The sequence below is a fragment of the Perognathus longimembris genome, chromosome 16 (assembly GCF_023159225.1).
Source record: "Perognathus longimembris pacificus isolate PPM17 chromosome 16, ASM2315922v1, whole genome shotgun sequence".
Lineage (NCBI taxonomy): Eukaryota > Metazoa > Chordata > Mammalia > Rodentia > Heteromyidae > Perognathus > Perognathus longimembris.
In genome coordinates this window covers 1,557,833-1,572,247 of record NC_063176.1, presented here as the reverse complement: position 1 = coordinate 1,572,247, position 14,415 = coordinate 1,557,833, and the positions used below count along the sequence as shown (strand labels likewise).

At 43.1% G+C, this 14,415-nt stretch overlaps 1 protein-coding gene across 1 annotated transcript in view; it reads right to left on the bottom strand.

The window, feature by feature from the left end:
- The window catches only part of Btc (betacellulin), a 43,051-nt gene that overhangs the window by 7,365 nt on the left and 21,271 nt on the right, over positions 1–14,415 (bottom strand). Inside the window, exons 3-4 of the mRNA XM_048364852.1 lie at positions 11,603–11,701; positions 1,938–2,058 (exon numbers count right to left, since the gene is read on the bottom strand). Of these exons, the coding sequence (XP_048220809.1) occupies positions 1,938–2,058; positions 11,603–11,701 (220 nt within the window). The remainder of the gene's footprint in view (positions 1–1,937; positions 2,059–11,602; positions 11,702–14,415) is intronic.

The window sequence follows — 14,415 nt, the reverse complement described above, 5'->3', positions numbered from 1 at the left end:
AACCGTGTACCTGGAAACAAATGATCCATGTGCTGAGGAACTAAGTACCAAGAACATTAATAAGGGACCTGAACTATTTGCAGCGCACGTGGGTCTTGTGTGTAAAAGCAAGGGCCCATAAATTAGGACTGGAAGGAAAATGAGGCATTTATGGCATTGTATCCCACGGTTGTGATATCACTGGCACAAGATGGTGTTGGTTGAATTCATGCTACACCAACTCACCTCAGAAGTCAGTCCTGGGTTATTAATATCTTGGCGACACAATGAAAGGACACTCACTGTGAGCTGGGTAACATGAGAAGTGATTCTTATATTCATTATTTGCCCTGCGCTTCAACGCTGGAAAGGAAAACTCGACCACGACTGACACTACTTACAACGCGTGGAAATGAAACCTCACCTCAGGTCAATCTGACTTTAAACTCTGCACCCTCGCCCCGATTCTCCGCTACCTGCGACTGGTGCTGTGTCACTCCTCCAAGAAGAAGGTATTTCTGATTCCAGTTAAGGCTTTGGTGTGTGAATCTTGCATGGCAATAGGTCAACCATGACAAAAGCACGTGTTCATTCATTCTTCAGTCAATTCCTTCACGGCTGTTAGATTTTTGGGCTCTCTGCTCACCTCTGGAGCACAAAAGTGACCAAGCCATCAAACCGGCCCCCTAGGAACTCACAGACACAGGAGGGCCAGGCAAAGAGAGAGATAGCCGTGCTCTCGTGTTTCTGTAAGAGCTTTCATTGGAGTGTGGCTAGGATTTGGAGAGATGACACGCACCTCACATCTAGGTGTGTGTCTGGAAAGGAAGAAGGATGCTTCGGTTGTTCCACAGTCCCTGAGTAGAAATCAGCTCTGCAGGCTCTGAGAGGTATGCGCATAAGGAACTATGAAAAGGACTCTAAGGTTTGATAGGAATAGCTGGGAAGACGGTGAAAGCTAGAAAGTTAAGGCAGGATCAGAGGGGCTAAGGAAGCCAGGGAAATGAGTTTTCACTTCAGAGTAAATGGAACGGGCTGTGTGTTGGTCTGAGGCAGGTGGAGTACATTCAGTGGTTTTGCTTTTAGCAGGCAACAGCATTAGAGAGCAGTAAATCTGCGGCACACAGGCCAGCTGCAAAGATGTGCTGGGTTAAAAGGCATTAATGTTAAACTCAGCACACGCTTCCAAACCAGTAAATACTTAATCCTTAAAAAAAACAACTCCATCCTACTTACACACACACACACACACGCACACACACACACACTTTTAGCCTTTGTATACTAGTGATTCTTATCCTGAAAACACTCCGAATGCCGAGTCTCCTTACAGTTCACTCTTTCACCTCCTCCTCCGCGTGTGACAGACGTGCACCTCGGGGAGGGTTGCTGTGATTTCCACCCATGTTTCCTGTTCCTCCTTCAGGAATCTAATTCTCCCCAGGCTGTGACAAGTTCTGTGACCTTCCACGTTTCCACAAAACATTTGAGAAACGAAAATGTTCTGAGATCCCTGGAGCGAAGCGAAGGCGTGGTGAGGGAGCACAGGGGAGTGGGGAGGCGTGGAGTGGGGCCCGCCCCCTGCACTAGGAGAGGGTGGACGTGGAGTGGGGCCACGCATGGGGAGGGCCCGCCCCGCCCCCCTGCACTAGCAGAGGGTGGACGTGGAGTGGGGTGGGGCCCCGCGTGGGGAGGGCCCGCCCCGCCCCTCTGCACTAGGAGAGGGTGGACGTGGAGTGGGGTGGGGCCACGCGTGGGGAGGCCCGCCCCACCCCCCTGCACTAGGAGAGGGTGGACGTGGACGTGGAGTGGGGCCCCGCGTGGGGAGGGCCCGCCCCGCCCCCCTGCACTAGGAGAGGGTCCCGCGCGCCCGACAGGGGCTTTGCTTCGGGAGAAATGAAGTGGCCGGGGCGGGTGGGGGGCCGCGTGGGGACAGAGGGCGGGCGAGCTCCACTTACATGCACGAGGGCGTCTGCTCGGCCACCACGAAGCGGCAGCGCCCCCCGAGGCAGTAGTGCTTGTAGGGCTTGGGGCAGCGGGAGAAGTGGTCTCTGCGCCTGGCTGGCGGGGTGGTGGTGGCTGGAAAAGGGAGGAAACGTGCACAGTCCGTCAGCCGCTCCCGGGGCTCGCGTGCAAAGCAAACCACACACACACGCACCCCGTCCTGTTCCACGGCCCGCTTTCCCGCAGGGTGCGCGCCAGGGCACGTCCATCCCGCGTGCCTCCCTCCCCCTACACGAGGGCCACGGGGAGACCCGTGAGGGCCCAACCGAGCACTGCCCTCAGACAGAGATCATGGGGTGCCTCACCACACAGTTAGGGTTTGTGGCCCAGCTGCCCCTTAGAAACGGGCGTCACTGAATGAGTGGGATGCAAGCACCATGGGTCCGTGCCTGGGATCCTAGCTACTCGGGAGACCTGGGGTCTGAGGAGCACGGTTCAAAGCCAGCCTGGGCAGAAAAGTCCCTAGGAGCCCCTTATCTCCAATTCACCACTCGAAAACCACAAGCGGAGCTGTGGCTCAAAGGGGTAGAGCGCCAGCCGTGAGCAAAACGAGCCCAGGAAAAGCACCCAGGCTCTGAGTTCAAGCCCCGCAGCCAACAAACGTAAACTCACAAAGAACGTTAAAGGAGAGGCCGTTTTTGTTTTTTGTTTTTCTACGGACATAATCGGAACCATGCTAGAGAAAGCAGTTAATCGTCCAGGGGCTTGGAATTTGATTTCATCCTGGTTGCTGCTGGGGTTATTTTTTCCACTTCTTGTTCTCATTTAGCATCCATCAGTTACGCAAAGCTGTTTCATTCTACACACACACAATGTACCATGATCAGACTTACCTCGCTCCTTTACCCTCTTCCCATACCACCCTGAACAGGCCTCTCTGGTCCATTTTCACAGGCGGACGTAACGTATCGGGAGCATTTTCACCCTTCCTCATCCTCTCAGTTCACCCGCCCTCCACTGCTACCACCCACATCCCAGAGGAGTTTTATATGCCTGTCATTTGGGTGTTCTTTTTAAGTAACCAAAGGATATAGCATTTATTGAATGCCAGATGCCAGCCTGTTTGCTTCTTTCTTATTTTTCATTTATAGAAATTTTTGTAAGCAAGTTGTATTACGGTATTTTGCAAAAGAGTTTACATACATGCCTATAATGTCCTTGGATCAGATTCACCCCTATTCCTCTTTCGTAACCCCATCTCTCACTCAAACAATTTCAGTGGATTTGATTACGCTATCCTCACACCTATGTATATATAATATATTCACCTGTCTGTAGGGCTCATAACAAGCCTGTGATCTGAACACCACTAGAATTTCCAATTCACAGGTGAAGAAAGCACAACACATAGAGATCAAGACGCCCTCCAAGATCACGCAGCTAGACGTGACAGAGCTGGGACTCAGACCCATGGCAGCTTTCCTCCCGAGTCCACGCTCTTGACTGTCACACCCGGGCCTCTTTCCAGCCGCTGTTCAGCAGGTGTCTCCCACCTGCTTTCAGCTCAGTGCACCCAGAGTCGGGCTTGCCACCTCTCCCCCCCCCCACCCCCGTGAGCTGGGGCCTCCCATTCTGCCTGGGGATGCGTCCTTCCTCTTGTTCTGGAGGAGGAAAACACCAGAAGTGTCAGGCCCTCCATCTCCATTCTGCGCTGAATTCCTTCTCTCACCCTTTTACACTCTTGGTTGCCTAATCTTGCAACTACCCATAGTAGTAGCTAACCATTTCCCCATCAGTCACAAACAGAAGTTTAATAAACAATGACAGTTAGCTAAGTAGCCATCTCATGTGTTGATTCACAACTGACAGACACCTACACCCACAGAAAACAACTGGTACACAGCTCCAACCCAGGGTTGAAATGTCCACATTCACAGTATAATCAGCAGCTTGTTAGGACTCAGACAGCTGTAGAGGCAGACAGCCCAGACAGTACTCACCCCAGAAGGGCATTTCCCACTGGGTTCGATATCACACCTAACATCCCAATGACAGTAATAGAAATGATTGCTAAACATCTTGATATTATGAAATGGGAACGTAAAATTGCATAGGGATACCAGAGAGGGGCATTCAAAACATGAATTGCACGTGGCTTTCTTAAACTAATCATACACCGGAAACCCAAGCAACTTGCTTCCAGGATCCCTTGCAGATACCAATGTCAGAGTGTACTCAAGTTTCATACAAAATTGTGCAATGGCTATATATCCATGTACACATCCTCTCAGATGCTTCAAAGAATCTCTAGATGACGTTGCAACACCTAGCCCAATGTGAAGCCCATGTAAATAGTTGTTATCCTGTATTGTTAAAAAATGGTAAGAAAAGACTTTTGTCATCACTACAAATACATTTTATGGAGTAGATTTGACCCTCAATTTGGATGAATCCGTGGATACAATGCCATATAGACAGAGGGCTACTGTGTGAGTTTCAGGGCATGGCAGAATGTTGCTGGGAAACCGGCTGGCCTAGTTTTGGTTGTTGACTTGCTCTCTTCTCGGCTGACTGTTGTGCACCAAAGCCAAATCGTTGCTCCGGTGCGTGAAGTCAGTGGGACTCATCCAAACGTTTGAAATCTCTCCCAGAAATAAATGCAGTGTGTGGAAGTATATTTTGACAAATGATTTCGTCAACTTCCGATTCGTTGTGTGTTTTCACACCCTTTAAGAGGCACAGACAAGACTTAAGAGATTTTCTAACCCTTTGGGACATCAGAAAAGAGTGAATACATGTAGGGTGGTATAGCAATAGACTGAAATACATCAAATAAATAAAGATACTCTACCCAACTCTTTTAATTGGTGCAACACAACAAATTATAAACAATAATAAGCAATGAACCAGTAAAAACAACCATAGTAACCATAAAAACAATTACAGTACACTGGCAAGTGGGAAGAACACTGAGTTAGAAGGGAGGAAATGATTATTTAACGTTCAGTTCTGCTCTCGACTGGCCGAGTGAGCCTGAACAGGCCTAGCGGGGGTGACTGGGCCTCCGTCTCCTCCTCTGTACATTGAAGAGGATCACATTTCCCCAAAAGGGTTGTTTGGAGATTCAAATTAAAGTTGAAAGTTCCTGGCAGCAGGAACTAAGTAAAGTCTTCAGAAAGTGTTCTTGATCTACAACTATGAAAGTCTTGGGCACATCTAAGTGCCTTGTAGTCAAAGAAAAACTCCTTGGAAAATGTAGGTTTTAGGGGTAACAAGCAAGTTCTGTAAGGATGGGGAATTTCAGGAACAAAGGCCCATAATGGGGATGGTGAAGGCCCAATGCAAAAAACTGGGGGAGGGGCCGGATGTAACTGAAGGGGGAGAGTAATGAATGGTAGCTGCTAGGATGGCTGTGTTCAGAGTAAGAGACCACCGAGGTGGTAGGCTGAAGTAGCATTCAGAACGAAAGAGAACTGGAGATGGTTCTAGCCAATGAAACGAAATAATACAAAATGTTTTAACTGCAAGATAGTCTGTCCGTGCATGCAGATTGGATTACAGCAGGAAGTTGGAAGGCACAAGGAGAAACCGGAGAGCGCTGAGGTTGAACATCAGTAAGACTTGGGCCTGGGCTAGGGAACAGAAGGCAAAGAGATGAATGCAAGAAGAAGCAAGACTTAATGGCAAATCTAGCAGGCTACAGAAAGCCTTTCCTGCTTGGCAATCCACCCTTCATTTTAAAGACTGTCCGTTTGGCTCTGAATTCTAACCTTCACTAATTCCCCTCTAAATTCACCCAGACTTCCATCAGACACCACAGAGAGTGTAATTCCCAAAGGCAAATTAACCAGCAGCTGCTGGGTGCAATGATTTGATCAGCTCTGACCCATCCAAGCAGAGTATGTACCATGCCAGCAAGACGGCCGCCAGGTCCTGCTTTGATCTCTAGCAGAGCTCCCTTTGCCAAAGAAACGTGTTCTTAAGTATTCACAGCGTTATTTGGACTTACAAACCTTTTCATGCCACCAGGCAGAAAATGTCCAGTGACTTCTCTCTGGAACTTTCAAACTCGAAAGAAAAGTAAATCACACATACTTACGTCTAAAACGAAACAGCCAGAGGAGGCCATCCCTTCTCTTCACTAGACATGAGAAAACTCAAGCATAGTCTCCCTTGCCAACTGCACATGAGACTCAAGTTGTTTCCCACCCAGTCCCTTGGAATCATGTTTTCTCAAAATGGAACTAATGTGAGGATAAATATGTTCTACCCATCCTGAGACTTTGTGAGAGAGAACAAAGATAGAAAACTATCCTCCTATTCCAAACAAATTCATTGAGAAGAAAGAAAAGCTAATCACATATTATTCCCAACCATTGTGTTTTCTCAAAAACTGAAAGATACGGTCTTAAGTTTCTAAATCTCAAAGAAAACAATTACCAAAATTAAGGAAAAAAAATCCACAGAAAGAAAAAATACCCCAGCGTTGTACAGGGGGAGAAGGATTAATACCCAGAATACACATAGTTCATAGAATATACATAGTAAATGAACCAGTAATCCAACTGGGAAATAGGCAAATAAATTGAACAGATTGTTCTCAAAAGTATAAATGGCTAATAAATAGAAGAAAAAAGATAAAACATCATTAACCATCAAGAAAATGCTAAGCAGTTATATCACCTCAGTCAGAATGACAATAATCAAGAAAACAAGCAACAAAATGTAACAAGGATACAAAAGAGAAAAAAGACCCCTCATACATAAATTAGTGAAACCGCTAAAGACAAAGGATGGAGTTACCTCAAAAAATTAAAAGTAGAATTATTATATTATCCTCTTATACCACTCCTGATCGCATATTCAAAGGAATTTAACTCAACATACTAACTGTACTATTTATAATAGGGTTGTTGGGAATCAGCCTAGTTACCCAACAATCAATGACTAGATAAAGAAAATATCATGTAGATAGATAAAGATATATTTATTCAGCCATAAAGGAGAATGAAAATATGCCATCTGCAAGAAAAGGGATGTAACTGGAGGTTATCATAGTAAGTGAGATAGGCCAATCTCTGAAAGACAAATACCACATGTTTTCACTCATATTCATGTGTCGAATCTAAGTATAATAATAATGGTAATAATAGATCATTACTGTGAAAGAGGGACTATTGAGAAGGAAGCAGTTGGTGTGGAGTGAGTAAGAACAGGCTAAGAAGCGTGAGAAACAGCGAAGTATTACATACGCTGTTTCTTAACTTTCTTCCTTCTTTTTATTATATAATATATATTACATATATAACTATCACAATGTAACTATCACAATGAGATACCTTTAGACAACTAAATTGTGCTAATAAATCAGAAAAGACATACTGTCAAAAATGTAACAAAAGGAAAATTCCCACAATCCTGGGGGTGGTAAGAGTTCATTGCCCTTTTGTCTTCCTATTTATTCTTTCCCGGCACACATTCCCCAAATTGAAGCAATTCCCTGAATGAGAAAGGCAGTAAAAAACAATATTTCATAGAAAAATGACATCTACCAGTCGGTCAGGAGAAAATATAAACTCCAACGTGGATAGATGCTACAGACAGTACATCTCAGTCTCTGTATTGGACACTACATTCTCAAAGATAAAAAAGAAACCACTAAGATGACTGCATGACAGCGTCCATCAAAAATTGCACTAAGAATTTGTAGAAGGTATTATTAGAAGTTGATTGGAGGTGGAGTCTCACAGACTTTTCTGCCTGGGTTGGCTTTGAACCTCCGGATCTCAGCCTCCTGAGTAGCTGTGATTACAGGTATATACCATCATCGCCTGATCACGACCACCTTGGCCTTTGTTCCCTGGGCAATTAAAAAGTAGTCTGTCAGCTGGCAATATGGCCTAGTGGCAAGAGTGCTTGCCTTGTATACATGAAGCCCTGGGTTCGATTCCCTAGCACCACATATACAGAAAACGGCCAGAAGTGGCGCTGTGGCTCAAGTGGCAGAGTGCTAGCCTTGAGCAAAAGGAAGCCAGGGACAGTGCTCAGGCCCTGAGTCCAAGGCCCAGGACTGGCAAAAAAAAAAAAAAAAATGTAGTCTGTCGCTTTTCTTGTATTATATAGTTAGATGAGATGTAACAGATTGTCTTGGTTAAGTCAAGGTAGAGGTAGAGAAGACCAAAATGACTGAGTTTCAGCACAGTGTTCCAAATCCAATGGATGTGTTGATTAACAATGGTACAGCTCCTTCATCTTTGTGTCTATAGTTCTAAGTCTTAAGAAGGAACAGACTTTATGATTCCTTTGCGACCAAAACTCTTCAGAATTGACATCTTCATTAGCTCTATTTTCTCATGAAATTCTCATTATTCTAATGATGCCTATTAAACTATATGTAATGATTTTTTAAATGATGTTAGTGTTAGCAACTCAATTATGAAGACACTCTAAGGGCGATGTGTATTGCAATTTATATTACAATTCTCTTTTGTAGTGCTTATTAAAATGACGCTAAGCTCCTAGTGTACCTCTGCTACATGTGGAGGTAGAAGTCCCACCGATGTTAGAGGAAGAAAGGAAATCACTACGAACTCAGCCTCTCACAGACATAGCTGACATGAGCAGAAAGAAAGCCGTGTGCAGAGAAGAGCCTAACTAGAGCTGAATTTGGAGAAGATGGTGCCTAGTGAATGAAGAAGACTTAAAAGCTTTAATATCCTAAACCTTGCTCTTCCCACGAGAGACTTCCTCATTTTGCGACATTCTTAAGTCTAAAGAAAAAGATGAAAGCTTTGCATAGTTTAAAGTTATCTTGCCAACTATCTCCTTGAGACAGAACAGAAACCCATAGTTCCCTTAAAGAAATGTAAACTTTGGAGATGTATTATAATTGGTCTTATATTTGATGGTAATCTCCTAGAGAAAAGCACACTGAAAAAAATTAAAGACAGCACAATAGATACAAAGGCATTCCATAGTTGTGGACTGAGGATTTTTTATTGCTAAAATATCCATACTAGCTCAAGTGATCTATAGAGTCACTGAAATGCCTATCAAAATTCCAATTCTTGAAGAAATAGAAAAACAAATTGATAAGTTACCGCAAAGATGACAACCAAAACAGTCCCGAGCAAGAGCAAAACTGGAAGCATCAATACGTCCTAATTTAAATTTTTTTCATTACAAAGCTCTACTAAAACAATTTGGCACTGTCATAAACACTATCTCTCACACATACACACATATGTGGGCATTTATTGACAGATTCTGATAGATAGCAATATAGATAGATAGAGAATAAATGAACAGCATGGGAAACTCAAAATAAATCTTTGAATATAGAGTAGATTTATCTTCAGCAAAGGCACTAAGTACAAAATGAAGAAAAAGATAGTCTCCTCAAAAAGTACTACTATCACTGTAGCCATTAACATGCGAAAGCATAAAACTAGGTACTTTTCTCACCCTGTAAACAAGAGTCAACTCAAAACTGGTCAGATAGCCACTTAAATGGAAGGACTGAAGCTTTAAAATTGCTGTAAGTAAATATAAGGGAAAACTGGACATGGGTCTTGCTTAAATGGAAGGACTGAAGCTTTAAAATTGCTGTAAGTAAATATAAGGGAAAACTGGACATGGGTCTTGGTAACAATTTACGGTGTATGACACCAAATGCAGTGGCAGCTAAAGCCAAAATCAACAAGTAGGATGACATCAAACTAGGAAACTTCTGCAAGGGAAAGACAACAAGTAAAAAGGCAACTTATCGAAAGCACAACATCATTTTCAAATTATATACACAAGAAGGGATTCATGTTGAAAATACATAAGGGGGCTGGGAATATGGCCTAGTGGCAAAAGAGCTTGCCTCATATACATGAAGCCCCAGGTTCAATTCCCCAGTACCACATATATGGAAAACGGCCAGAAGTGGCGCTGTGGCTCAAGTGGCAGAGTGCTAGCCTTGAGCAAAAGGAAGCCAGGGACAGTGCTCAGGCCCTGAGTCCAAGGCCCAGGACTGGCAAAAAAAAAAAAAAAAAGAAAAAAAAAAAGAAAAAAAAAAAGAAAATACATAAGAAACTCTTATAATTCAACAGCCAGAAGAAAGGCCATTTTAAAAATGGGACTAAGGAATTGAACAGATAGCTTCCCAGAGAAGTTATCTGATAGGCATATAAAAGATGTTCAATATGATAACTTCTCAATGAAAGGCAAATTAATGCAACAAAAACAGGTCACCTTAAAGAGAATAATAGAGGGAATGAATATGATTGAAGGACATTATATGCACGTACAGAAATGGCTAAGGGAAACTTCTTACCTTAATGAATGTACATTAATTACTCATATCAGGGTTACTAGGAGAGTCAAATGATAGAATGGGAGGGGTATGTGGAGAAATTAGAACCCTTGTGAACTGTTAGAATTAAGATAAGGACCTTATAGATACTTGCACTCCGTATACATTGTAGTACTGTTCATTAGAATCTAAAGGCAGATGTAACCCGTGTCCCGTGACACACGGATGGAAATTAAATTGATAAATAAAATGTAGGCTAGACCTAGAGTGAGATAATATTCAGCTTTGTAATTGAAGAAAACTCTGAAATGTATGACACACTGAATGAACCTCAACAGAGAAGCCAGGAGGAAGACTCGGGGGAGCTGACGAATCACACCAGGGAGTGGGGCTCACCGTGCTCACCATGGGTAACAGTGCTCCCGGGGGCCTGGGGAAGGCCCAGCACCGTCTCTCCAGCCTGCACAGGGCCTAGTGGGAGGCAGTGGACACTCCCCATCACATCCTGCACTTGGCATTGGCCTACATTGGTGGGGGAGGGCGGATTTGTTTTCTAAAATCAGAAACGACCCTGGCAGAAGACTAGATAACACACTCTCACTAAAACAGCACTTTGGACCAAGAGTCAGGAAGTGGCAGCCCACCAGCCAAATCGGGCCCACATAAAGTTTTATTGAAACCTCTGTCATCTATGTAACTTTGAGAATATCAATCCAGGCATCTCCTTTCTAAGGGTACCACAAAAAAAAAAAAAAAAACCATGAGGGAAAACGAATTTAAACCTGGATAGATTGGACCCACTTTCTCACTCACCAGAGTTTAGAGCATACATCTCTGACACCCGTCTAATGGTTAATGAGTAGCCCCTGGAATCAGAAAGACTTGAATTTGAATCTCAGATTGACTACATTTAGTCACGTGACCTTAGACAAGCTAGTTAATCGTTCTAAGCTTTGTCTTGAAATGAAATTTAAAAACAGTATCTTTCTCAGAGGACTTTTATAACGAATGCATGTGAATCGTTGCATGCCAAGCACTTCACATAGTACCTTCCACTTGACTATGCACTCAGAGAACTACCCAGCACTCTAAATAGTTACCAAAGATTAAGCCTTGGGGCTGGGGATATAGCCTAGTGGCAAGAGTGCCTGCCTCGGATACACGAGGCCCTAGGTTCGATTCCCCAGCACCACATATACAGAAAACGGCCAGAAGGGGCGCTGTTCCTCAGGTTGCAGAGTGCTAGCCTTGAGCGGGAAGAAGCCAGGGACAGTGCTCGGGCCCTGAGTCCAAGGCCCAGGACTGGCCAAAAAAAAAAAAAAAAGATTAAGCCTTAGGAAGAACAATTTCCCAAGGTTGAATATGAGGCTCCAGCTTTACCTGCACAGTTTTCCCCGAGAGCTCCACAAAGAGGGCCATGTGTTCCAGGACTTCTGGTTGAATTCTCATCTGCCACCACACAATGGAGGACGATTAGACCTTCAAGTTCAGAACAGAACCAAAGGCAAAAATTAGAGCTTGAAATTTGCCCAACTTAAGATATCCCCTCAAAGTCACGACCCACTTAGGAAAATAGCAAACCTTTGGCTTCCATTCCCAAGGATATAGGAGCCAGTTTGTCTTGTGTTTTCATAACTGCTGGAGGTTGAGATTTTAGTGCTAAGCATAAGGCTTTCGAACCAGTATCACTTACCGATATTTCTCTTAAGAAAAGAGACATTAAACAGGGTCTGGTGGCTCATATGTGTTATCCTAGCTGCGCAGGAGGCTAAGACCTAAGGATAATGGTTCAAAGCCATCCCAGACAGCAAAGTCTGTGAGACTCTTATTTCCAATTAACCACCAAAAAATCTGAAAGTGGAACTGTGGCTCAAATGGTAGAGAATTATTCTTAAGCGAAAAAAGCTCAAGGACATCAGCTAGGTCCCAAGTTCAATCACCAAGTCAGCACAAAAAGAAGGAAGGAAGGAATGGAGGGAGGGAAGGAAGTGGGAAGGAGGGAGGGGAAAGATGACAGAAAGGAAAGAAGGAGGAAGGGAAAGAGGGAAGGTGGGAGTGGGGGTGGAGGAAGGAAGGGAAGGACTGGAGGGAAGAAGGGTGGCATGGCTGTATCTTGTGAGTGATAGTCTTATCACAAAGGCAGAGCAGAGGAGGGACTGGATCTCACTGTTTCTCAGCGGGTTCTCTATAAAGTTAACATCCTTCCTGGGAGATATGAAATAGATATTCAAACTGGAAAGTCTTTAAGAATTTTAGACTTCTTCTCCACTTAAGAATCTCTGTCCCAGAGAAATTTGTCTTCAAATCTTACAGAGGAGAAAGGACTTTTGTGTTGTGGTTAGAGTGATTCAGAACACAATCAGTGATTCATGTAGATCCTGATTCTTACGAATCACATGTGAAAAGTCATTGTGAGATCATTAGGAAAATGTGGCACTGATTAGACACAGAAGATGTCATAAAATCAGTATAATTATTTTAAAGTATAATAATGACATGTTGGTTTTCATTAAAGTCCATAATGTATGTATACATGTATATGAATAAAACAGTATATCTGACATTAGCTTTATATTAATTAATTGTAGTAGGAATAGGTACACAGAGAACTATTATCTATTAACCCAATTAATAGAATAATAGAACTAGTAACTTAACAGATAATAATAGAACCAATAATCTATTAATATTTGCAATGCTATGGATCCAATGCATAGTGGAAACAAGATTGGCCACGTGTTCATAATTGTTGAAGATGAACATTGGATATATCCAGGTATGTTTTCTGTCCTCTCTAGTTAGTGCATTTTAAAATATTAACAACAAAGCCCACAAACAAAATCACAGTAATGCCACCAGCACAACAATGTTCATCGCAGCACAATTTGTCATAGCGAGAAGCTGGAACCAACCCAGATGCCCCTCCATAGATGAATGGATCAGGAAAATGTGGTACATTTACACAATGGAATTTTATGCCTCTATCAGAAAGAATGACATTGTTCCATTTGTAAGGAAATGGAAGGACTTGGAAAAAGTTATACTAAGTGAAGTGAGCCAGACCCAAAGAAACGTGGACTCTATGGCCTCCCTTATTGGGAATAATTAGTACAGGTTTAGGCAAGCCATAGCAGAGCATCACAAGGCCCAATAGCTATACCCTTAGAAACACATAAGATGATGCTAAGTGAAATGAACTCCATGTTATGGAAACAAGTGATATATCACAGTTGTAACTACTTTCAACGTCCTATGTGTATGTGTAGTTTCTATTATTGATGATGTTTTGTATCACCTTCCTATATTTGTACCTACAGAATCTCTGTAATCTTATCTGAGTATATTGGAAACCGTGTTTACTGGTATTGGAAGTAGGAAATTCAAAGGGAATACCATATTCGAGAGACACAGGGTAAAAAAAGAGAAATAACTACAAAAGCAATACTTGCAAAACTCTTTGGCGTAAGTGAACTGAACACCTGGGGGGGGGAGGGAAAGGGGGGGAGGGAGGGAGGCATGAGGGACAAGGCAACAAACAGTACAAGAAATGTATCCAATGCCCAACGTATGATACTGTAACCACTCTGTACGTCAGTTTGATAATAAAAATTTGAGAAAGAAAAAAAAAAAAATATTAACAACAAAATGAGAAAATAGGAGAGGACCAGAGCTGGGAGAAAAAGAAAAGAAATACTTGAAAACCAGCTAGTCCTGAGATCAAGGTTGGTTTTTGCCAGTGGTAAATATGTTCAGTAGGTATTAAGGACGCAGAGCATTAAAACAGGGCTGGCATATCACCAGTGCAACTGGCAGGAATAACAATCTCCCACTGAGTGCACTGAAAATGGTACATCTGGGCCAGAGTTTCTAAGCAACGTATGCCCTCCAATTCAGTTCAGTTCAAAAAGGAGTTGTGAGCAGACAAGAACATACAAGCCAATAGGACATACTGGACCCTCGAGCTCCAAAGCTGCTAAGGTAGCTAATTAGCCAATCTAGAAACCATGACATGAAGTGCCAGTAGCATGCCCAAAAAACACAATATCTAGGTGGAGATTGTTCTCTTAATTTTATTTTATTTGTCCTTTCTTTTCCTAATTTTTTAAAATTTTTATTGTAAAGATGATGTACAGGGAGATTTCAGTTAGATAAGTCAGATAATGAGCATATTTCTTTTTCAACAGTGTCATTTC